This window comes from Chrysochloris asiatica, unplaced genomic scaffold (genome assembly GCF_000296735.1).
Source record: "Chrysochloris asiatica unplaced genomic scaffold, ChrAsi1.0 scaffold00029, whole genome shotgun sequence".
In the NCBI taxonomy this organism is placed as follows: domain Eukaryota; kingdom Metazoa; phylum Chordata; class Mammalia; order Afrosoricida; family Chrysochloridae; genus Chrysochloris; species Chrysochloris asiatica.
In genome coordinates this window covers 3,531,601-3,557,114 of record NW_006408547.1, presented here as the reverse complement: position 1 = coordinate 3,557,114, position 25,514 = coordinate 3,531,601, and the positions used below count along the sequence as shown (strand labels likewise).

The window sequence follows — 25,514 nt, the reverse complement described above, 5'->3', positions numbered from 1 at the left end:
GTGACCCTCCTGACAATATGTCCGAAGTATGAGAGACAAAGTTTGGCCATCCTGGTCTCCAAGGAGCACTCTGGCTGCATTTCTTACAACACAGATCTGTTGGTTACAGTGACTGTCTTGATTTACCTGTTAGAATCATTCTGTAAATTGTAATAGTTTATATTTTGTACGTGTACATATCAGCCAAAATCCTGGGAAAATTCCCCTAGAATGCTCACTTTTTATTATCATCTCAATTTTTCCTGTTCCCCAGACTACTTCATTTTGGTGAATTCACAATGAACTTGTCTCCTAGGATGATTCCATCTCGACTGTATTGTATATATGTCTCCTATTAATACCACTGTTGTTGTTGTGAGGTGCCATCAAGTTAATTCTAATTCATAGCGACCCTATATAGAGTTTCCTAGGTTTTTAATTCTTTATTGGAGCATTAAGTCTCATTTTTTCTCCTGCACTCTCTACAAATGCCATTTTGTTGTTATTCCGTGCCATCAAGTCAATTCCAACTCATAACAGCTATGTATAGGGTTCCCAAGGAGCGGCTGGTGAGTGTGAATCACCAACCTTGAAGTTCAAACTGACCTATATGGCTCTTCTTTTCTGAATGTAAGATAGACAAGCTGTGCAGACTAGACAATAGAGGAAATACCCTCGTCTCATAAAACAAAAAAAAACAAAAACAAAAAACACACAAACACACACAAAACACACTGAGCATTATAATGGCCCAGGTACTCCTTAATATGCAATAACCCCTTTATATACAAATTAAATATTGAATCACAGAAATAGGCAAAATCAGCCTTATTCTTCTATGAGTATATTTGAGACTAGGCCCCTAAAAGCCCCAGAAAACAGTTCAGTGTGAGTTTGCATTAGGTGAAAGGTAATATTCAATGACCTATGTTTGTCCCTGACTAATCTTCCAGGGATCATTACCGATGGCCTTTGGCTGACGTTTTCCTTTGATCATTTTTCTTCCACAAATGTCTTGAGATTTTGGAATCAGTAACTTGTAATAATGCAACTATCTCCACTCTCTTTTAAAAAAAAATGTTTTAGAGAATTAAGTAGAACACAATTTATACCAGGCATTTAAAATTATGTAATAAGTTGACCCACAGATATCAGTCAAAGTACCCAGTTTTGTCATTTGATTTCATTTTAGTGAAATAGAGCTGAGGGTTTAGACCTAAGGTATTTTTTTAATACATTTGATTCATATTTTTGTGCTATCAATGTCCATTCTGGTACAGGCCTATTGTTTAAACGTAAATTCAAGGAAGGCTTGTGTGGGAGCAGCTAATGGCATGTGGGTAGTTAGAAGCAGCCCTCTATCTGCATAAAATCTTCAAAACCATCAACAGCCATTACCACCCGCAATGAACAGTCATCATATGAGTCTTGTTATAGCAACATGCGCAATACCTGTGTACTGTGTGAAAATCTATTAAAATAACTTTTTATATATTGACAAGGGCCAGATTTCAAGATAGAATTGAGTACTTTCCCCCTTTTATTTTGATATTCATTCATATTTTTTATAAAATAAAGATATTAAAAAACTCTAAAACATTCTTGACATTCAATTTGGTTGTTGTTAAGTGCCTTTGAGGTGGTTCTGACTCATAACACACCTCTATAGGGTTTGCGAGGTTTGTTGTTTTTTGTTTAATCTTTGTGGGAGCAGAAAGCTTCATCTTTCTCACACTGAGTTCCTGTCAGGCTTGAATCACAGACTTTGTGGTTCGCAGTTCAGTGCTTAACTTTGAATCCACTGTGCTCTAATACTAGGAAATGTCATTGATAAGTGCTGTCCAGTTGGTTCTGACTTATAGTGACTACTCTATATAGGGTTTCTGAGGAGTGGTTTCTGGGTTTGAACTGCTGATCTTGTGGTTCAAACTGACCTTGCAGTCCAGTACATTATCCTGCAGGGCCACACTAGGATTTCACACTAGGAAATACTCCATGAAAAGTGAGAGTGAACTTGTCATAAGTAGGATGTAATTAGAAGAGCAGAATAGAAAACTATTGCACATAGAACATTAAAACAGGAAAAAGAACAGACTTTCTCCATGAACACAATTGTGTTACAATTGATGAAAATCAGAAAAGCAAGTTCACATTTCTGTGAAGTTACATACTCTTCAATCCCAAAGAGACTTTAAAAAAAAAAACTAAGTTATTGAAATATTATTCTCTCCATGGAGGTGTGCTCATTTAAAGAATTCTTGCCTCCTGGTGCCCCTGACATGGTGGTCCCAGCTGAGGGCTGTCTGCATCCTTCCTCTTGCTACTCTGGGAGAACAGATGGATAGGGCTGAAATGATGATCATACAGAGGAGTGGTAGCATGAGGGAATACAGGAAAGAGCAATGGACACTTCCCTGACACCAAACCAACAAACACATGGACTTTCAGGTTCTCAGACAGGGGCTGTTGTTCTTACTAGGTGCCGTTGAGTTGACACTGACTCACAGCGACCGTATGCACAACAGAACAAAACACTGCTGAGTCCTGGGACAGGGGCAGGTATGATTTATTTTCAATCAAATATTGATCTTAAATGTATAATAAACAAAATAAGAATCTTTTCTAGGTCCCACGCCATAAAGCTGCTCGCTGCACCAAAGAAATCCCTGAAATCAGTGCTCACATTTACACACATTCTAACCACATTGTTATTGTTGCTAAGTGCCATCAGGTCGGTACCGACCAATAGTAATAGTTATGCACAGCAGAACGAAACACTGCCCAATCCTGGGCCAACCTCACCACTGTTGACACACTTTGAATCCATCGATGCTGTCACTTGGCCAATCCATCTCATTGGGGGTTTTCCTCTTTTCCTCTGACCCTCCACCTCACCAAATATGATATCTGTCTCCAGCAACTGGCCCCTCCTGACAATATGTTCAAAGTTTGAGAGACAAAGTTTGGCCATCTTGGCCTCTAAGGAGCACTCTGGCTGCACTTCTTCCAAAATGGATCTATTGGTTCTTTTGGCAGCCCATGGCACTTTCAACATTCTCCTCTAACACCATGATTCAAAGGCATCAATTCTTTTATGATCTTCCTTATTCACTGTCTAGTTTTTGCATGCATGTAAGGTTATTGAAAACACCATGGCTTGGGTCAGGCGCACCTTAGTCCTCAAACTGAAATCTTTGCTCTTTAATACTTTAAAAAGGTTTGTGCAGCAGATTTGCCTAATGCAATACGTTGTCTGATCTCTTGACTGCTGCTTCTGTGACTGTTGATAGTTGATCCAAGAAAAATGAAGTCCTTGACAACTTCAATCCATTCAACTCCATTGATAAGAATGTTGCTTATTGGTCCCGTGGTGAGGATTTTTGTTTTGTTTTCATTGAGATGTAATCCATACTGAAGGTTGTGCTCTTTGAACTTCATCAGTAAAGGTTTTAAGTCCTCTTCAATTTCAGCAAGCAAGGTTGTATCATCTCCATATCGCAGGTTGTTAATGACTCTTCCTCCAATCTTGATGCCATGTTTTCCTTCATGTAACGTAGTTTCTCAGTTTATTTGCTCAGCATACAGGTTGAATAAGTATGGTGAAAGAATACAACCTTGTTGCACACCTTTTCTTTATTTTAAAACATTCAGTGTTCCCATGTTCCATTTGAACAACTGCTTTTTGGTCCAGGTACAGATTTCTCATGAACACAATTAAGTGTTCTGGAATACACATACTTCGCAATGTTGTTCTTAGCTTGTCATGATCTACACAATTGAAAGCCTCTGCATAGTCAATAAAGCACAGGTAAACATCCTTCTGGTATTTCTCTGCTTTCAGCCAAGATCCATTCGACATCAGCAATGATAGCCCTCATTCCACAGCCTCTTCTAAATCTGGCTTGAACCTCTGGAAGTTCTCTGTCAATGTATGACTATAGCCATTTCTTTATTTATTACCTTTAGCAAAACTTTACTCGCATGGGATAACAAAGAGATTGTCCGATGATTTCCGCATTCTTTTGGGTCACCTCTCTTTGGAATGGGCACCAATATGGATCTCTTCCAATCAGTCAGCCAGATAGTTGTCTTCTAAACTTCTTGGCAGACATGAGTAAGTGCCTCCTGAGCCACTGAATTTTCTTGAGAAATTTCAATTTTCATTCCATTAATTACTGGTGCCGTGTTCTTTGCCAGTTCCTTCAATGCACCTTGGACTTCCTTCTTCAGTATCATTGGCTCTTGATCATATGCTATGTCTTGAAACAGTTGAACATGAACCATTTCTTTTTGGTACAGTGACTCTGTGTATTCCTTCCATCTTCTCTTGATGCTTTCTGCATTTTTCAGTAATTTGCCCAGAGAATCTTTCAATAACGAAAGTCGAGGCTTGAATTTTTTCTTCAGTTCCCCCAGCTTGAGAAATGCTGAGCATGTTCTTCCTTTTTGGTGTTCTGATTCCAGATCTTTGCACATTTTATTGTAATATTTGGCTTTATCTTCTCAAGCTGATCTTTGTAATTTTCTGTTCAGCTCTTGGACCTCCTCATGTCTTCTATTTGCTTTAGCATCTCTATACTGGAGAGCAAGTTTCAGTGTCTCTTCTGACATCCATTTTGACATTTTCCTTCATCCTTGTCTTCTCAATGACTTTTTGCTTTCTTCATGAATACTGTTCTTGATGTCATCCCACAACTCTTCTGGTCTTTACTGTTTAATGTATCAAATCTGTTCTAAAGATGATCTCTAAGTTCAGGTGGGATATATTTAAGGTCATATTTTGGCTCTCATGGACTTGTTTTCATTTTCTTCAGTTTGAGTTTGAATTTGCATATGAGTAATTGATGGTCTCTTCCACAGTCTGCTGCTGGCCTTGTTTTCACTGATGATATGGAGCTTTTCCATCGTCTCTTTCCACAGATATAGTCAATTTGATTTTTATGTATTCCATCTGGTGTGGTTCATGTGTATAGTCATCTTTTATGCTGTCTAAAGAAGGTATTTGAAATGAACAAATCAATGGTTTTGCAGAAATCTATCATGCATTCTCCAGCATCATTTCTATCACCTAGGCCATATTTTCCAACTACTGGTCTTTCCTCTTTGCTCTCAACCTTTGCATTCCAATCCCTAGTAATAATCAATACATCTTGATTGGATGTTTGATCAATTTCAGATTGAAGAAGTTGTTAGAATTCTTGTATTTCATCGTTACTGGCTTTAGTGGTTGGTGCATAAATTTGAATAATAGTGGTATTAACTGGGCTTCCCTGTAGGCGTATGGATATTATCTTATCACAGACAGCGTTGTACCTCATGACTGCTATGGACATGTTCTTTTTGACGATGAATGCAGCACCATTCCTCTTCAAGTTGTCATTTCCCTGCATAGTAAACCATGTGGTGGTCAGATTCAAAATGGCCAATACCAGTCCATTTCTAACCACATAGGAACTGTTAAATGTAAGATAAATACATAGAGCTTTGCCTTCATGGAAGCCAAGTTATGAATGCTCCAAAGAGCGAATGGCCAGCTTTCTAAATTAAATGCTGTTTTACCATTCCTCAGCCCACATCTTCAACTATGACATAATTGCTCACTGAAGAATAATTAAAAAAAAAAAAAAAGTCATCCATTTAGTTGTAGTTAAATGCCATTGAGTTGGTTCTGACTCATAGCGATCCTGTATAGGGTTTCTGAGGAGTGGCTAGTGAGCTTGAACAACAGACCTTGCAGTCCAGCACATTAGCCCTCAGAGTCACACCTAGACTCCATCCATTTGGTTAGTTCTCTATAAATTTAACACATTGGCATATACACATCTTTTTCATTTGTGTTTCTGGGCTATCATGTTGGTTTTGCAAGACTAATTTAGTTTTGGGGTTGACTTTTTAGCTTCTAGTCTGTATCACACTGTAATTAGGAACTTCACTATTCCCACAAAAGATGAGGATAAATTCTTAGAGAATTTTCACAGTTGATTTCTTTTGGTATCAAATGGCTTCAGAGACCGTGATACTAGAATCATTACCACAGACTTGGTTCTGTTTATTATGCCAGTGATTTTTCAGAGAGCTGTTGGCTAGCAGGCTAGGGCGATTTGCGCACAAAAGCTGAAGTGCTATTATACTCAAAGCAGAAGCTTCTTAATTACAAAGAAAAATAGAAGTTTTTTGAACTTCTTGAACGAGGGTAAAAGAGATGTTGTTTCATAAATAAAAGAAATGAGAAGAAGAAGTTACGATTGTCTTTTCCTTCCGCTGCCTGTTTGTGACAGACCACGTTTGTCTCTACAGCACTGTTCAACCTCATACCAGTGGGACTGCGGGTTGTTGCCATCCAGGGAGTGAAGACGGGGCTATATATCGCCATGAATGGAGAAGGTTACCTCTACCCATCAGTAAGTAATGCACAAAAGACACGGATCCTGCCTTTGCTGCTTGTGAAATGGCAGCAGCAGCAGCAACAAAAACATAAAGTCCTGTGTCTACCCACCCTGTGTGTTTTACTTCAGTCTTTACTAAAATGTATTCATCGGTGCAATGAATCGGAGAACAGCTCAGAATAGACTAACATCACTGTGTGTTGAAATGGTGTATTTGTCATATCAAGAAGCTTGAAATAAAAAATAGAGCAATTTCAAGAGTTAGCCTTAATATAAACTTTTCCATTTCTATTCAGAAATGCATTTGTGTTAAACAATTGCTAGTAACGTTTATTCTACAAAGAAAGAGAAAGAAATGCGGATCCTAAGAAAAAAAAGTTTATTTTAAAAATAGGAATTTGAATTGCCAAACATTTTACTGGAAAAAGGACTGTTTCTAATACAACAGTATATATTTCATGTATACCTAAACAAATCACTTTGTTTTGTGTTAGTGTTTTTAGAACTTGAGCACATTTCCACCCAGATGGCCTAACATGGATACTTACTAAAAATTCACAAATGATTTGCATTTACAATGTGCTGTCTCACATCCATGTATTATAGCAGCTATAATTCATTTCTGCCACATGTCCAAGCAACAGAGACAGATGAAAGTAATTCTTTCCGGAATCCCTTGAGTCCAAATTGATAATATTGATAAAAATGAAACTTTTGGTCTCTTAAACAAATGTTCTTATTTGAATTTGCATGCCGACCTTCCTAAAACTCTGTAAACTCCCTAAAACTTTGCTGTTAAAAAACAACAGTAAAATTATCTGTAAACATGCACATATATGTAAATTGCACACACATATGCTACATCTGTATACACATAAACACACACACCCCTTAAGGAGACAGATTGCTGGAGGCCTGTGGTAAAATGTGATCAATTTCCCCCCTCCCCCCCAGCAGATTTGGGAATTCTTGTAAAAAAAACAGACAATGCAAGCAATAACTCCCATCCTGACCCCTCACAGGCACAAGCTCTTGTTATCTTTAACCTGTCTGAGTTCCTTAAAGGCTTTTCCTATAGAAGTGGTTCCCGTATTATTTAGATTGTGTTCTGTTGCCCAAGATAAATATGCAACATGTTGTGAGCAGCATTGAATTGTATAATTCCCTATCCCCTTTAGGAAAAAGTGATAGATATAATATCATTTTCTAATGATGCCTTAGTTCATATATAAGTGAATCTTATTGATTTAGCAGTTCTATTATTTATGTTTCTTTCTTTTCCCTCCAAGAAATTTTTTAGAAGCCTAAAACTCATTCTATGCAGTATCTGTCATGACCACCTCTGGTTTCCTGTTTCTGATGACTCTTGTGTCGCTTTGTTGTGCACTAGTATATATGTTGATGTCAGAGTAAATTTAAATATGTATATTTATGTTAATGAAGGAAATGTCTTTTATTTATGTGTTACTGTTAGGTGCTATCAGGTCGACTCTGAGTCATAGTGACCCCATTCACAACAGAACAAAGTGCTGTCCGCTACTGTGCCAGCCTCACAGTTGTTAATATGTTTGAATCCATTGTCGTAGCCACAGCTTTGTTTGCTGACCCTCCATTTTACCAAGCTTGACATCCTTCTCCAAGACCAGGTCTCTCCTGATACCATGTTCAAAGAATGAGAGCTGGAGTCTCACCATCCTTGCTCCTAAAGGAGTATTCTGGCTTTGCTTCCAAGATAGATCTGTTTGTTCTTCTGGCAATCCATGGTACTTTCAATATTCTTCACCAACACCAGCATTCAAATGAATTGATTTTTCTTAGGTCTTCCTTATCCATTGCAAGCTTTCACATGCATATAAGATGATTGAAAATACCATGGCTTGGGTCAGTTGGTCAGTTATACCTTAGTCCTCAAAGTAATATATTTATTTGTTCTTTGATATTTTAAGAAGGTCTGTTGTTGTCTATTTGTCCAATGGAATAAGTCATTTGATTTCTTGATGGCTGCTTCCATGAGCATTGATTGACTGAATCCAGGTAAAATGAAATCCTTGACAACTTCAGTATTTTCTCCATTTATCGTTATGTAGTTTATTGGTGAGAATTTCTGTTTTGTTTATGTTGAAGTGCAATATATAATGAAGGCTGTATTCTTTGATCTTTATCACTAAGTGCTTTAAGTACTCTTTGCTTTCAGCAAGCAAGGTTGTGTCATCTGCATATTGCAGGCTGTTAATGAGCTTTTACATCTTTACTTTTAACTGTTTTAATATACTGCTTTCACAGGCCAGACATTTTCATAATGTGGTCTGGCACCTATTCTAAGTAGAATTTATAAACACATGATGATATAATGAAAATCTTCAGGGAATTTTCACCTAGGGAATAAAATTAATTTTAGGGCAAATATCAAGAAATGTACTTTGAAACATAATCTCTTTCTTTGGTAATTTTAGGATAAAGAAATAGAAATGAAAGAAAACTCTATTTGTCAGAGATAAGTTTGGTATTATATACACTATGTTTTATATTCTTGAAAACGATTACACTTAACATTTGACCTTTAAATTAAAAGAGTCCTGATGTGGCACCATAGGATATGCACTTGACCCTAAAATTGGTTTGAACCACAAGGTCTGCAATTCAAACTCACCAGCCGCTCCTCAGAAATCCTATACAGGGTCGCTATGAGTTGGAACGGACTCAGTAGCACTTGACAACAGTAACAACGTGATGAACTTTCTTAACACAACTAAGAAGTTTTGAACTTGACTGGAAATCTCAGTCAAGTAAAATTTGAAGAAAAATGTTGTTAAAGATTTCAGTATGGAGAATTATATAGTAAGCTTCAAGCTTATGCCCACTTTAAAAATGTCAGCTTCAAGTTTATACACTGTAAATTAGTGTCTGATATAACCAATTATACGGAGGATTTATTGATTTAGAATGTATGCAGTAAAAGACTCACTCTAAGTGAATTACATTAATGAAAAATAATGTCAGTGATTTGATCTGAAGTGTATGTTACTCCATTTGTATTTAAAGAATAATCATTGCCATCCAATCATTGTCATCAAGATATCTAATGTGTCAGAAAATTTTCTCTGAGCATCATATGGAGTCACTGAGTGATAGATAATCTCACTTCTATGCTGAAGGTACTTGTTCCCTCTGGGACCTTTTTATAATATAATAATAGTCATGTATTTTTATGGTTATAATGATTGTAATATGTTGATTGCTGATGTATCGCAAGACATTTAATGTCAGAAATAAACTATTTGCTTGAAGTTGGAATGCAAACTGTCAGGTCATAGAACAGAGACTGATAATTAAATATTTTTGTTAAAGAATTAGACAATTTAAATAATCTTTAAGAAAAGAAAGTGAGCATTGTTGCAGTAGACCAGGGAAGAGATGATGGTAGCTTTAGACCAAGATAGTGAGCATAGTCCCACACTCTAAAACCAACATTGAGTAAATAAACAAGCAAAAGCATTCTGTTTGGCCTACCTTCACTTACTCTAAATTGAAGTTGACTACATTCGGCACAGACTCCCCTGAGTTTTTGGGTGCCAGTGATGAATTTGGTGTCTCTGTATACTGACATCAATTCACCAAACTTTAACAGTATGCGATGAATATGTGTACAAGGAGGAAATGCTCTTTAGTTAAAGAAAAAAGATAAGCATAATATAGTTTAAAATAGGGTTTTCCAGAAACCCTAAATCTTGAGATAATCTGATCCTAAAATCCTAACTTTCAGGAATATTTTCATGAATTACTCTATAAAGTTGGCTGTTCCTTCTCTCTGTGCCTGCAGGGTCTCTTACTTGTCTTGCAGTCTGTCCTCAGCTTTCTTCTAAGTTTACACTAGACAGAAAAACTTCAGAATCCCTTCCTCACTCTGTCATTAACTGTATGTCATCTTTTAGGGTCCATGGCTTTGAAAGAATGTTTTCCTTTTGGCATTTATATATCTCTTCATTATTGAATTGGAGACACAGAAATGTATATTATCACAGTGTAAAACCTAATAGGAGAATACCTGAAACTGTTTATCTTCTTTTCTAACAATCACTCAAAAAACTGATTACCCGTAACACTGTGCTAATGGAGTATTGTTTGACTTCTGTGCCCATTCCTGGAGCTTGTCTTATCTTTGAACATCTTTGGACATCCAGCTTCAGCAGATTGTCTAGATGCCGATAGATGGTTTATGCCACACTCCTCTCCCTCAGAGTTAGGTACTGACTAGTGCATGGAATTTATCAGAGTTCCAGTGACTGTCATTGGTCATCGTTATCCATCACAGAGGAAACAAGGGCTTCAGCAGCATCTGAGAAGTGCACTGTCAGGGCCCAAACACTTTTTCCTCCAATGTGAACTCAGGAAGCAAAGAGGCAAAGCTAGCAAAGCAGGACCTCATGCTCATCTGGAAACCCAGAGGAGAACCTTGAAGATGAGAAATTTGTCCATGCCTTTCTCTTTCATTCTTCTACCCTTTTAATGAATCCGTTTCTTTATCTTAGAAAGTTTATTAAATTGGAAATAGTTATTCAAGTATCATTATTCTAATAATCCTTTATTCTAAAAGTTGTTTTTGGGTACAGATATTATATCTCACACCTTTTGAGAATTCACAAACATATATATTTCTAACATATGCATATTTTATGTGTGTTTCATTGGAATTATGGCTTGTAATTAAATTATACACATATTTATTAACATGGTTTTGTTTCAAGTCATAATGTTTCTATTTGGTTTTTTTTGAATGGTCACACAAGTTCAAATGATGGCATATTTTACAGCTTTATGTGTTGTGGTTAAAAAAATATTTCCCTTCCCTTTAATTTTCCCTCTGGTTCCTTCCAAATTATGACTTATTTGGATACATATGCTTCTTGGTATTTTGGCTTAAGATCATGTATAAGGAAGCAAACATAGTGCTTTAGATAATTTTCTTATTAAAACTAATTTCCACAGTTAGCATTCATCTAATTACCATGACACTGAACATCACTGCCCAGAATGTAGTTGATTATGACAAAGGCAGGAATGATATTATTCTATTTGGAGTCATTGATCAGAAGGAATCAGCATTGATAAGCCAATGTGAATGTTAAAGTACATATAATTCATTTTAAGTAATCTTTCTGGTAAAATTAAAATCTGAAACATCTCACTTTTTCATTTGTTAGGATAATTTTGGGTAATAAAAAGAAATAAAATTTCATTGAGGCTATTTAAATTACCATGTTGTTTTATGAAAGATAACAGAAAGAATTGGTGTAGAGAGTTGAAAAGATCCAGAGAGTTTGAGAGGATGAAAACAAAGAACAAAATAATGAAAATGAGAAGAAGTAATATAAATCAGCAATAGAAAAATGAAAGTAGGTAACATGAGGGAGAGAGAGAAAAAGGCAAAGAGGTCATATGAGAACATGAGAGGAAGAGAGAAGAGGAAGCAAGTCACAATTGGGGGAGTCTTGTCATTTGCTCATTCTGTCACATGACTTCTTGTGACATACTGCTGACTCCAGCAAAACCCAGGAGGAGGAGGGGTTTACAACAAAATGGGGCATGCTAAGTTTGCCTATAGGCTATCCAGGTAGGTTGTAACTAAATGGATAACTATTAGGAGCTCTGGTGTCTCAGAGGTTAAGCACTCAGCTGCTAACCAAAATGTCATAAATTCAAGCCCACTAGCTGCTCTCTACTAGTTGCTGTGCAAGAGGATGGTATGAATGTCGACTTTTGTGAAAAATACAGACATGGAAACTCTTTGGGGTTCTACACTATCTTATAGGGTTGATTCGAATTGATTCAGTGGCCATGGTTTTGATTCTGTTTTTTTTTTTTTTTTCCTTAATGATTGTTGTTGTTGGTGATTAGTACTGTTGAGTCGGTCCTGACTCATAGTCACCTTGTAAAGGGTTTCTGAGAAGCGGCTAGTGGGCTTGAGCTCCTGACTTTGTGGTTAAAAGAACAGTGCTTCTCCTACAGCACTATACCAGGACTCCAGTAATAGCTGCTGTATGATCATGAAGCTCATTGATTATGGAAAAAACAAATCTAAGGGATGTCTCAAGAATGGTGTGCAGATAGGCCTTCCTAGCAAGACAGCAGACTAGGCAGACACTCTACATGGACCCTCTGCAATAAGGATACGAGGCACTGAGTGAAACAGAAACGGGGAAATCCTGGAACCTTGAACTTCAGACAAAAGGTTAGAGAAGTGATCTGAGTGCTTGCTAGGAGCTGGAACTGAGCAGGGGCAGTGAGAGAAGGAGACAGACTACTGAATGGCTGGTTTGGCAGGCTTGGCACCAGAAGATGACTTGGCAGAGCAGAGATACCCAGATGACAGGAAAGGTGTGATTCTTTTTTCTCACTCTCCTATGGTGAACAAAGATGTGGTCAACTCACACCCTCATCCATCCCCAGTGCAGACCCTGTTCTTTAGGAGTTCTGAGACATACCATTGTGAGATAGAGACCTCCTGTGCCACTTTGGTGCCCCATTTTGGTATCCTGTCATGATGCCTAGATTTAGGCAGTCTCAGGTCTAGACCTACAGAACCAGAAGAGCCACAGGACCAGCATTTCACCAATCTTCCTGTCCCCAGCTGCGCTGTGGTCCTAACAGACACTGAAACCAGCTCCATCAAGGACCTCATGAACCACTTCTGGATGGAGTACTGTGAACATAGATAACATTGAGGCCAATAGGAACTCCATCTAGGGCCAGGAACACATGCCTCCTGTACCCATCTTGTGAGCTCCTTGGATTGAAGGAATGCCTCAGAACTTTCTCTCTCTGGGACCAGTAACTACACTGTTGTTTTCTTTGGGGTTTGTTTTTTCTCTTTTCATCTTCCCTCTCCCTGATATTTCTAAGTGTATTATCTTAATTTCTTTCTTTTATTTTCTCTTTTATAGATCCATTTCCTTGTTCATCTTTTGTCTTTATAGTTATTATATTCATGTTTTCTGGCTACTGTTTCTTTTTAATTCCTCTTTTCTCTACTATTTCCTCCTTGCTTGTTCTCTTTTATGTGTGTAAGGGAGGGGTTATCTCTTTCCCATTCAACAGGAGACAACAACTAAGCCCATACAGCCCAGCCACAACCATACCCTTTGCTCTTCCACCCATGGGACAAGAACCAATACCAATTTCTATGCCACCTGATCAGTGATAGACATCAATCAGCAGCAGTCAAACCTGCCCTAACCTGAGGTTCAGGAATGGCTAACAAGAGTGGTATCCATGATTCTATTCTCTAGCTATATCCACAGTTGACAGTTGGTAAGAAACTAAGGACATGAAACATACAATCACCAATGCCTCAGATACAACAGACAATTTTAACTCACATGGAGAAATATCATGGAATGGCTCCAGCAAATGACCAAGCTGCAGAGCCAGAAAACATTTCTGAGGATGAAAAGCTAATGAAACTATCTGAAAAATAATTCAAAAGACTGATATTTAGGTACCTTCAAATGATTAATAGAAAGATCGAGGAAAGCAAGGAAAACAGAAAAAAATATCTTTTGAAAGAATTCAGGAAAACACTGCAATAAAAAACAGACTATATAAATGGAATTTTTGAAACAATATAAAAGCTGAAATCACAAATCCAGATTAATACTAAGATCTCAGGAATGGGCAATACATTGAAAGGGCAAAGGAGTAGATTCCAAGCAGTGGAAGTACAAATTAGTGAGCTTGAATACCATTCACTCAGTACTATTATATTAGAAGAAAAATCAGAAGAAAGAAATAAAAAATCTGAAGAAATCCTAAGAGTGATATAGGACACCATGAAGAGGAAGTAACAGTAAGAAGCAAGGAAAAAATTGTCAAAGACTTGTTGGAAGAAAACTTCCCTAATATCATGAATGATAAGAAGATAAGCATTCAGGAAACTGAATGAGCTGCAAACATGATAGATCCCAAAAGAAAATCATTAAGTTATATCATAATCAAGCTCTCTATAATCAAGAACAAAGAAAAATCCTAAGAGCAGCTCTGGAAAAATTTAAAAAAAAAATGAACATTTACATTTGAAGGAGAACCGATAGGACTGGGTTCTGGGCATATACCCAGTAAAACTGTTCCTCAAATATGATGGTGAAATTAGGGCATTTCCTGATAAACAGAAATGAAAGGAATTTGCAATGACCAGAGTAACTTTACTAAAGATCCTAAAGAGTGTTCTGTGGACTGAGAAACGGCAGCAACAAACAATAACCTAAGGTTGCCATATATGTCAGTACCACCCAGAACTGAATCTAGGTATAGAAATATTTGTAGTACGACTAATCTACAAGACTGAATATGGGGAATCAGAGGTATTTCCATATAATGTAATCATCTATAAAGCAAAAGGTGAATGTGGTGGCTCTATATGATAAATGCTGGATTTCAAACCACAAGGTCCTACGTTAGAGCCCACCAGCTGCTCCACAGGAAAATGAGGTGGCTTTCTGCTCCTGTGAAATTGTTCAAAAGCCTCCAAAATTCTATACAGGGTCTCTATGATTTGGAACTGACTTGAAGGCACTTAATGCCAATAACAAAGCAATAGGAAGGAATAATGTACATACAGAACTTCCAAAAGGCAAGGGAGGAACAACAGGACCGTGGGAAACAGGGACTGAGACATCGTTGGAATGGGCAAAAGGGAGGAAGTAATGTTAAGATGCTTGGATGTCTTTTGAATCTTGGTTTCCCTGACATATCATTATAAAATAGACGCTTGAGGAGGAGAGAAAGGAATATCCAGAAATATCACCATAGAGAGCTTGTGAGTCTGTCTTCTGCCTATAACTGATTGGAATACCTAAAATGGGGCTACAGTGTGCCCAGTGAAGGAAGCTTCCTGTAGAGCCTCTGCATTACATAAGACCATAGGTGGAATCCTGAACCACATCCAGAATCTTCTGTGGTGGGAAATTTGTACTTGAAAGGGCAAGCAGACCAGCCTGGAGTGGCTAGAAGAACAGAAGATACTTTTTAAAAGAAAGACCGATAGCAAAAATACAAGACAATAATGGCAGTCCAACTGACTACTACAAGAACAAGCAAGTTGCTCGCCAAGGAGACATCAAGGCAAGTGGTCGGGTCCCCTCAGGGTAAAACCCCCTTCCAAGACTAAGACTCAGTGGAAATACATGCTCTGATTGGTGACTATGTTCATCACCGATAAGGGGAACTGAGGGAAAAACAGCAATGAAGCTGTGAGCTAAGCCCTACAACGTTCAATAGACTTGTGAACCTGGGTGGAGACTTGGTCGGCCAACAGTGTGGCAAGACCTGGGGACTCTTGAGCCCAGAGTCAGTGACAGCCACAGAGGACTAGAGTGGAGACTTAAGCTTCCAGCTGATAAGAAGAGAGAGCATATGCACAAGAACACTTGCAGATAATACCCTCTTGACCTGGCTTCAATGACTGGATGATCAGAACTCAACTAGAAGAAGAAAGAAGAGGAAAAAAGAGTAATCTGATACAATTTGATGAACTTGACCTATACCTATGGATGCAGTAGATCAAAAGAGGGAACAAATCTTTACAGCGAGGATCATTTCCTATAAAGATGACAAATGAAAAAAAACTCCTCCATACACAGAGTAGACAGGGATGGGCAACTTGGACATTGGCTACCCAAAATGTGGGGGGCTACAGAGGCAAGAAGTCACTGGCTTACAAGCTTTCATGAGGGAACTTAGATCCAGAGGGCATGGAGGAAGGTAGAATCTCCACTGAGTAGTATCCAATCTGTCTAAGCGGGGCTGATGAAAGGAGATGTGGATAGGTCTCTTGTGATGCAATAGTGAATAATTGTTATCAGGACTGATTGTGAGCATTGGAAATGTAAAGGTAGACGTTTTGTAGCAAGTAGGGGAGTGATTAATTTTGCAGTCTAGAAGCTGATGTCCCTGGGACCATCAAGGGAGAAGAGCAGAGAGTGAGACCTTACCCAGAGAAGCAGTGATGCCAGAGATGGAGGCAGAGACAATGATGTGGAGAGATGGAACAGTTGGGGACTTTAGACCCAGAGGGGGAGAGGGGCTGTGTGCTGACTACTGGGGGACGGGCTTACAGGGTATACCCTTTGGATGGTTGATGATGTATGGTGGCCATTGTCACCATGGCAATGAAACAATATACGACAGGATGAATGTAAAGCTAATGTTTTCCCATGTAAACTATCGCATAATTCATAATAAATCATATATTAAAATAAAGGTAAGGAAGCCAGATTTAATAATATGCCAGATTGTTTTAAATAATGAAAAACATTAAAAAATTGCACAGTAACCTCAAAGAAAATGAATACACCTGCACATAAAAATTAAAAAGGAGGAAAATCAAAAAGATTTAGTAAACATTAGCACAATAGAAATAAAAATGCAAAGAAAATCCATAAACAAAATGAAAGTGCAGATAATTATGTGGAGCAAAGAAACCAGCAACACCACAAAAAAAATTACACAGCAATCAATTCATGTCTACTGGTAATTACACTGAATGTAAATCGTTTAAATGCACCAGTCAAGAGACAGAGAGAGCAGAATGGATAAGAAACAGGATGCTTCAATATGCTGTCTACAGGAGACACATCAAAAAGATGGAGACAGCCTCAATGCCCATCAACAGAAGAGTGGTTAAGCAAACTTTGGTACATGCACACAGTGGAACACTATGCAACAATGAAGAATATACCAAACACCTCATGGCATGGATGAACCTGGAGGACGTTATGCTGAGTGAAATTAGTGAATCACAAAAGGACAAATATTGTATGAGACCATTGTTGTGAAAAGTTAAGAAAAAGTTTTCCTGATAAGAGAAACAATCTATGATGGCTACCGGGGTGGAAGGTGGAGAGGGAAAATTATTAACTGGCGAGAAGGCAGACACATGTTAACATGAGTGACAGGGAAGCCAATATGCAAGAGAGGGGTTACCAGGGAATTGATAAAGGTAGAAGGAGATATGGAGTGGGGGTGGAGGATACAATGTTAAAGTGAGTAGAGGTCAATACTGTTAACTGATGGTCCCTGGAATCATTGCTGTGAGACAGAGTATATGATTTGTTTGACGCAAAATTGATGATCTGCTCATAAACTATCAAATCACAATAAAAAGTTTAATTTTTTAAAAAGAATAGTGTGCAGATAAAGAATATTTCATGATGGATAGTGCTTGTTTCCTTTTCCGCATGAGTATTGGACAAAATGATGAGGAAATGGAACAGTTAATGGCAGTATGGATGAAATTAAATATTAGAAAGAACTATATTAAATCATGACTTATTGAGAAAGTTTTCTAATGTATTTTTCAGGATCCCTATGTGTATGTCATCAGTTGAGGCAACCTGTATGATGGATAACAGAGTTAAGGACTGAGTTAATTTCAGAGTTTGCATCTTTATGTAAAGGAGCCATAGTGGCATAGTCAGTTATGTGTGCTAATCACAAGGTCTGTAGTTCAAACCCACTAGCCACTTTTCAGGAGAAAGAGGAGGCTTTCTGTTCCTATAAAGATTTACACTCTCGAAAATCCTATGCAGCAGTTCTAGTCTGCCATGTAGGATCATTATGTGTTGGAATCCACTCAATGGCAAGACTTTAAGATTTTTTTATTAATAAGTGATATTAATAATATGAGAAGGGGGAGTAACAGATCTTCAGATCATCTCAGAATGATTCTCAAACCTCACTGTACATAAAGCTTGTTCAGGTAGTATTATAGGTATCCAGACTTCATTTACTAACAGATTCCAAATCTGCAATTCAGTGAGTCTGACATGCTTCACACACCAGCATTTGAAGATGAATCAGGAGCATTTCTAGTGCAGGTGATTAAAGGACACACTTTAATAAGCACAGATCTAGGCCACTTTCTCACAACCCTTGACTTTGAGATTACATGCTTCTATATTTGTTTACTACCAATTACTCTTTTAATTATTATTTACAAATGCATGACTTGGTTGAACCTCTTGAATTAAGCAAAAGGACATGACCATGAATAGTTCTCATCCTTTGCTATTGACCTTTGAGGAGGTGCATGGAGCAAAATTCTCACTTAATCCTCTCAATCTCTGAAAGGAATAGGACAGAAAGATTTCCTATGCAGTCCAAGATAATATAGGGAAAGGCAAGAATTTTGCTGAGACTTGAGAACATAAGGGAAAATAAAAGCAAGGTTAGATGTTAAAGTTCAAACTAATTATGACTGGTTTGAAATCCTAAAAAAATAATTGTAATTTATATTAGGTAGAAATTCAGGGATAATTTGCTCGAGATTACCAGCATGGGGCAGGAGACCTCCTGCTTTATTGAAGGCAGGGTCCAGAGCTGGTTTTCAACATTAACCTATCTGGAGTTCTGGTGTGGCACTATAGGATAAGCACTAGATCACAAGGTCAGCGCTTCAAACCTAAATCCACTCCTTGGAGACCCTGTATAGGGTTGCTGTGAGTTGGAATGGACTCGAAGACACTTAACAACAATAATATAAAAGTGAAGGCTTTAAAGATGCTTAAAAAATTCACTAATGAAAATATACTTTGATTCAAGTCACAATTCTGGAAGAAAGGAGACTTCCTCTTTCTCTCCTAAGTAGTAAGCAGATTTGGTGTTCAACGCAAGAGACAGTCCCACTTTGTGCTCCTTTTTCATGTCCTGTATAGAAAGTGTGTTGATCCTATCTGGACCCATCCTTATACAAATTTCTTAATTATATCAAACAGGAATCACTGGGAAGAAATGGAATAACTGGTATTACATGTAAGGGATTGCAATCTATTAAAATGAAAAGAAGTTTATGATTTGTTGAATGTAAAACTAATGATCTGAAAAAATCATAACATTTTACCTACTATAATAATAATAGTAATGTTTGCAAGAAATGTATAGAGAAACATTTCTGTTCAATGTAATTACAGCTTAAATATAGGCTGAAGAGTCAAGCTCTTGGTATATATTTGTATTTTAGTACATTCATTTATTCCTTCACTCAATATTTATGGCATGCTGTAAATTGATTTTATTGTTGTTGTTGTTAGGTGCCATTGAGTCGTTACTGACTCATAGCAACCTTATACACAACAGAAAGAAATACTGACTGGTCCTGGGCCAACCTCATTTAACTGTTGCTACGTTCGAGCCCAATGCTGCTTCCAGTGTGCCAATCCATCTCACTGTGATGTATATTATGGGAATTCAGGAAAGGGAAAAATCCTGTGTGTTGTTGTTTTTTTAAAATAAAAGTTCAATATATAGGTGTCAGTCATTTGAAGAATAGCTTGCCTAGATGAATTGTAAGGTTTCTACCTATTGTCTATTGTCAGAATCTTTGATTTTATTATGTATGTTTATATTTCCAATCACTCTCATAATAGTAAGGATATGCAGGTAGGAAGTCTTCAATGCATAGCTCTTGACTTGATTGTTGTTAAGGTGGAATCAATTTCCATAACAAATTTTATTAATTTATTCCTTGAGTGCTTCCATGTTCATGTTATTTATTATGCATGTCATATATAATTTTTTCTCCACTGATAATCATTGAGAATCAGCAAAGAAGCTATGAGTTGATTTATTTCCCTAGTTAGAATTGCAGAAAAGCATTTATTTACACATTTCCTTCCTGAAACAGCATGATAAAACCAGAGAGAAAGAATTTGGATATGCAATGTCTGCATTCCAAAATGGCCATATTTGCATTAATGAGATGAATAGTAATATTGTCTTCCCCTTAAGAGAGAATCTTGTTGTTATAAAGTAAACCCTGATTTTTAGTAAATGATACCACTAAAATGTGAATATTTTAAAGTAAGAACATTACTAATAATTATAATAACGAGAAAAGGCTTCATAGTTACTATATTTTCACATAATAACAAAATGCTTTGTTGTAATGTTTCCTTTTACTTTCAAGGAAATTTTAAAAAATACATAGCATCACTGTAGTTTACAATTTTAAATTATTTTTTTCTGGGGGTGAAAATTTGATAAAATTCCATAAATAGTAGCAATATTTACCTTTGATGGACATGTTTACATTGATTTTATCTATAATTGTGCATGTGGTGAGTATGTGGTAGATGGTGAAGGAGATTTTTTTGTGTAAGGTGTTCCAAAGACTATTGAAGAAACATTCTAGAATGATGGTTGAAAGAGTATTTCAGAATTAATCATCCCATTGTTTGCAAAATACTAAATGAATATATAATATTAAGAAAACCAGTATGCCTTACGGTGAATGATGAATTGGCCTTAATAACAAAGCAATAATGAATGGATTCTGTAATTTGGAGCCAAGTTGTACTTTCTTTATGTACATGAAGATCTCATTACAAAAATGCAACAACTACCCAAATTGAGTTGATGGGTTTTCTGTCTGATTATTTTACCTTTAGAGAAATATCCTGCTTCCCACTTTTGAAAGTAGGGTTGTATGAGAACTACTTGTCAATTATTCTAAGAATCGCATGAAGCAGAGAAGCTTATGACCCATAGATTCCTCTGACCCATTAGTTCATCATGGGCTCCCAACCGAATTGAGCCTATCTCAGTGCCCTCAATGTAGCCTCCATACTTTCAACCCCATTTCTTAAGTTCACATATGCGTTAAAAAGGAAAAGAATGTGTGTAAAAAAATCGTGAAAAATATGGAAACTGCTTTTATCTTTTTCCAGAGAAAGAACTATATTAACCTTTATTGGAAAAACTAGATGTCTTTTCTACTTCATATATTGGACACTAAAACTTGGAAAAATTACACCCTTGGTGATAATACTCAGTATATTTTTTTGTATTCAATGTTTCTACTGATTTTAAAATTATAGTAATATTAGATATTAAAAATGATGAATATTTGACTGGTAATATTATCCACATTTCTATCCTAATATTCATCCAACCCATAGAAAAATAATGGTGGAAATAACAGACATAGTTGCTGGTGTCATGAAACTTATCATCTGTATAGATGTAAGTTCAATACAAACTGAATATTAGCCTTAAGAGATTCTTGAACATTATGGAATGCCATATATTGTCTGAATTACTTAGGATTTCATTGACTGTCAGGGGCTAATCTTAAAACAAAAAAACAAACAAACAGCAGTAAGTTTGGAATACAAGTTCCTGGAAAGGTACAGAATGCATTGCTAAGCAAGGATGCATGAGGGTAAATGAAAAACATTTGCCGCTAGAGTTATAGTTCATGCTTTAATGGATTTATTCCAAACAAAGTGTGTTCAGACATGTCTCTGTGATCATTAACTGGTTGCAGAGAAGTTCTGTTAGAAACACACTTGCTTGAGTCTTGTTGGCATGTTCTCAAATAAAAGGTTCATTCAAAACAGTAGCTTCTATGGGCAACTTAAATTTGAGGCAGAGAAGTTACGTGACTGTGTTTTGTTTTGTTTTAGTTGCAAAGAGGTAATCTTGATAGATTCTCTTGAAGGATACAGGATAATCATGGGGTTTATTATGAAGAAGTTTAAGAAACTAGAAAGCTGCATTGATGAGAATTGTGCCAGAAAAGTTGTACCAAGGAATTTGTTTTGTTTTGTTTTCATCATAACCCTGTGTCTGTTCATTCTTCAGGGGTAGCAAGAGCAGTTCTATAAAATTTGCTTTAGGAAACCTTACCCCATTCTCCCTACCATCTTGATATTGACCCCTAAGACTTCTGTTTGCGCCCCAAATTCAAAGAACATTGAGAATGAACAAGGTTTGAGTCCAGAGTGAAAGCTAAGACTGTGTTTTTGAAGTGGTACAGAGAGAAGAGCTCAGAATTCTTCAGAGAAGCATTTTATTGTTGTTGAGTGCTGTCGAGTCGGTTCCGAATCTAGCTACCCTGTATAGCATAGGGTTTCTGAGGAGTAGTTGATGAGTTTGAACAGCTGACCTTGTGGTTCCAACCTACCTTGAAGTTAAGTGGTTAACCTACAACACCACACCAGGACTATAGCGCCATAGCAGGGAAGGATTGTTATTGTTGGTTTTAAGTGCCTTTGAGTCTGTTTCAACTCATAGCGACCTTATATAGGGTTTCTGAGGAGTGGCTAGTAGGCTTGAACTGCCAAACTTGCAGTTCAAACCGACTTTGCAGTCCAGTGCATTAACCCACAGAGCCACTCACCTCAAGAAATATGCAAACCTAGATGGAGAATATGTTGATAAACAATAGCCTTGCATTTTGACTTCATTGTTAAAAAAGGTTTCTATGGGACTCCTGGTGTGGTACTGTAGGAAAAACACTGGACTGTGAAGCACAAGGTCAGCGGTTCAAACCCACCATCTATTCCTTGGAAACCTTGTACAGGGTTGCTATGAGTTGGAATCAAATTGACAGCACTTAAAAATAACAACAACAATGATTTTGTAACAATGATTTTTCCTTAGATGTTAGTTTTACAATGTGATCACCATAGCAATGAAGACAGATGAACCATGTGTTAATATGCATGTCCTGGCAGGTGCAGAGGTTTCATGCAGTATGTTAGATGCTGGTACATTGGTTTTCTAGGCTCCCCATGTAACGGAGTAGAACTATCCCATAGGATTTTGTCATGCATCAGCTTTATAGAAGCAGACTGCCAGGTTTTTCTCCTGTGGTGCTGTTGGGCATATCCAAACTGCCAAATTTAACTGTTGTGCCATCTTAGAGGTATTATAATTGCTTGGTGTTTGTTGTTGCAATAGAAGCAGTGGCTGAAAAGAAACAAAATGTTTTGAGGCTTTGAAATGACCTCAAAACCAAAACCAAACCAAACCCACTGCTTCATGGCTACCCTAACAGAACAGATTAGTTAGAATTATTCCATAAAGTTTCCTCATCATGGTTACAATCCCCGCCATGCATCATCAACCAACCAAAGGGTATACCCTGCAAGCCTGCCTCCTGGTAGTCAGCACACAGCCCCTCGCCCTCTCTGGGTCCAAAGTCCCCAGCTGCTCCTTCTCTCTACGTCATCGTCTCTGCCTCCATCTCTGGCATCACTGCTTCTCTGGGTAGGGTCCTGCTCTCTGCTCTTCTCCCTTAATGGTCCCAGGGATCTCCGCTCCTAGACTGCAAAGTTAATCGCACTCCTTCTTTTGCTACAAAACGTCTACCTTTACATTTCCAACCCTCACAATCAGTCCCGATAACAATTATTCACTATTGTATCACAAGAGACCTATCCCCATTTCCTTTCATCAGCCCACCCAGACAGATTGGATACTACTCAGTGGAGATTTTACCTTCCTCTGTGCTCTCTAGATCTAGGTCCCTCTTGAAAGCTTGTAAGCCAGTCACTTCTTGCCTTTGTAGCCCCCACATTTTGGGTAGCCAGTGTCCAAGTTGCCCATCCCTGACTACTCTGTGTAAGGAGGGTTTTTTTTTTTTTTTTTCTTCGTGTGTCATCTTTATAGGGAATGATCCTCCTCATAAAGATTTGTTCCCTCTTTTGAGCTACTGCATCCGTAGGTGTAGGTCAAGTTCATCAAATTGTATCAGATTACTCTTTTTTCCCTCTTCTTTCTTCTTCTGGTTGAGCTCTGATCATCCAGTCATTGAAGCCAGGTCAAGTGAGTTGTTGTTGTTGTTGTTAAGTGCCGTCGAGTCGGTTCCGACCCATAGCGACCCTGTACAGGGTTTCCGAGGGTGTAAATCTTTACGGGAGTAGAAAGCCTCATCTTTCTCCCGCGGAGCAGCTGGCAGTTTCGAACTGCTGACCTTAAGGTTCGCAGCCCGATTCGTAACCACTACGCTACCAGAGCTCCTTAGGTCAAGTGAGTAGTATCTGCAAATGTGAGTGTTCTTGTGCATATGCCCTCTCTTCTTATAAGCTGTTCGCTTAACTCTCCACTCTAGTCCTCTGTGGCTATGTCACAAACTCTGGGCTCAAGAGTCCCCAGGTCTTGCCACACTGCTGGCCAACCAAGTCTCCACCTGGGTTCACAGGAGTCTATTGAACATCGTAGGGCTTAGCTCAGAGCTTCATTGCTGTTTTTCCCTCACTTCCCCTTATCAGTGACAAACGTGGTCACCAATCTGAGCATGTATTCCCATTGAGTCTTAGTCTTAGGAAAGGGATTTGCCCTGAGGGGACCCAACCACTTGCCTTGATGTCTCCTGGATGGGCAACTTGCTTGTTTAGGTAGTATCAGTTGGAGTGCCTATATTGTTTTGTATTTTTCCTGTCGGTCTTTCTTTCAAGAAATATCTTCTGTTCTTCTAGCCACTCCAGGCTAGTCTGCTTGTCCTTTCAAGTGGAAATTTCCCACCTCAGAAGATTCTGGATGTGGTTCAGGGTTCCACCAATGGTCTTTGTAATGCAGAGGCTCTGCAGGAAGCTTCCTTCACTGGGCATGTTGTAGCCCCATTTTAGGTATTCAATCAGTTATAGGCAGAAGATGGACTTACAAGCTTTCTATGGTGATATGTCTGGCTATTCCTTTCTCTCCCCTTTAAGTGTGTATTTTATAATGCTATGCCAGGGAAACCAAGATGCAAAAGACAGCCAAGCATCTTAACCTTATTTTCCCCCTTTTCCCCATGCCAACCATGTCTCAATCCTTGTATCCCAGAGCCCTGTTGTTTCAACGTTCTGCATACATCATTATTTACCTCTGTCCCACTTAGCCCATGAAAACATGACTAATTGTTTTCCATTGCATTGGTTCTTCCATTCCCCTCCCTCTTCTTGTGTAGTATCCCCTTCCTAGTACCCAAACTATCCTGTGTCTATTCCCTGTTCAGTGCTCCACCTTCCCCTCCCTCCTGTTTTCCATCTGTTTTGTTCTTCCATTCCCCTCCCTCTTCTTGTGTAGTACCCCCTCCCTAGCACCCAAGTATGCTGTGTCTAGTCCCTATTCTGTACTCCACCTTCCCCTCCCTCCTCTCACCCCACACCGTACATCCCGGTAACTAGCAAAGAATCCCCCTCCCCTTTAGTATGGGTTCTTTTTCTTAGATTTTTACAGTAGTGGTCCTGTGCAGTATTTCTCCTTTTGTGACTGACAAATTTCACTCAACTTAATGTCCTCTAGGTTTATCCATGTTATGCAGTGGCTTGCAGCTTCCTTGTTATTCTTCAAGGTAGCATAATATTCCATTGTGTGTATGTACCACAG

At 38.0% G+C, this 25,514-nt stretch overlaps 1 protein-coding gene across 2 annotated transcripts in view; it reads left to right on the top strand.

The window, feature by feature from the left end:
* LOC102830049 (fibroblast growth factor 14-like) overlaps positions 1 to 25,514 on the top strand; it is a 978,820-nt gene that overhangs the window by 726,408 nt on the left and 226,898 nt on the right. For both annotated transcript variants that reach the window (XM_006846669.1, XM_006846670.1), the window contains exon 3: positions 6,277 to 6,380. In XM_006846669.1, the coding sequence (XP_006846732.1) occupies positions 6,277 to 6,380 (104 nt within the window). The remainder of the gene's footprint in view (positions 1 to 6,276; positions 6,381 to 25,514) is intronic.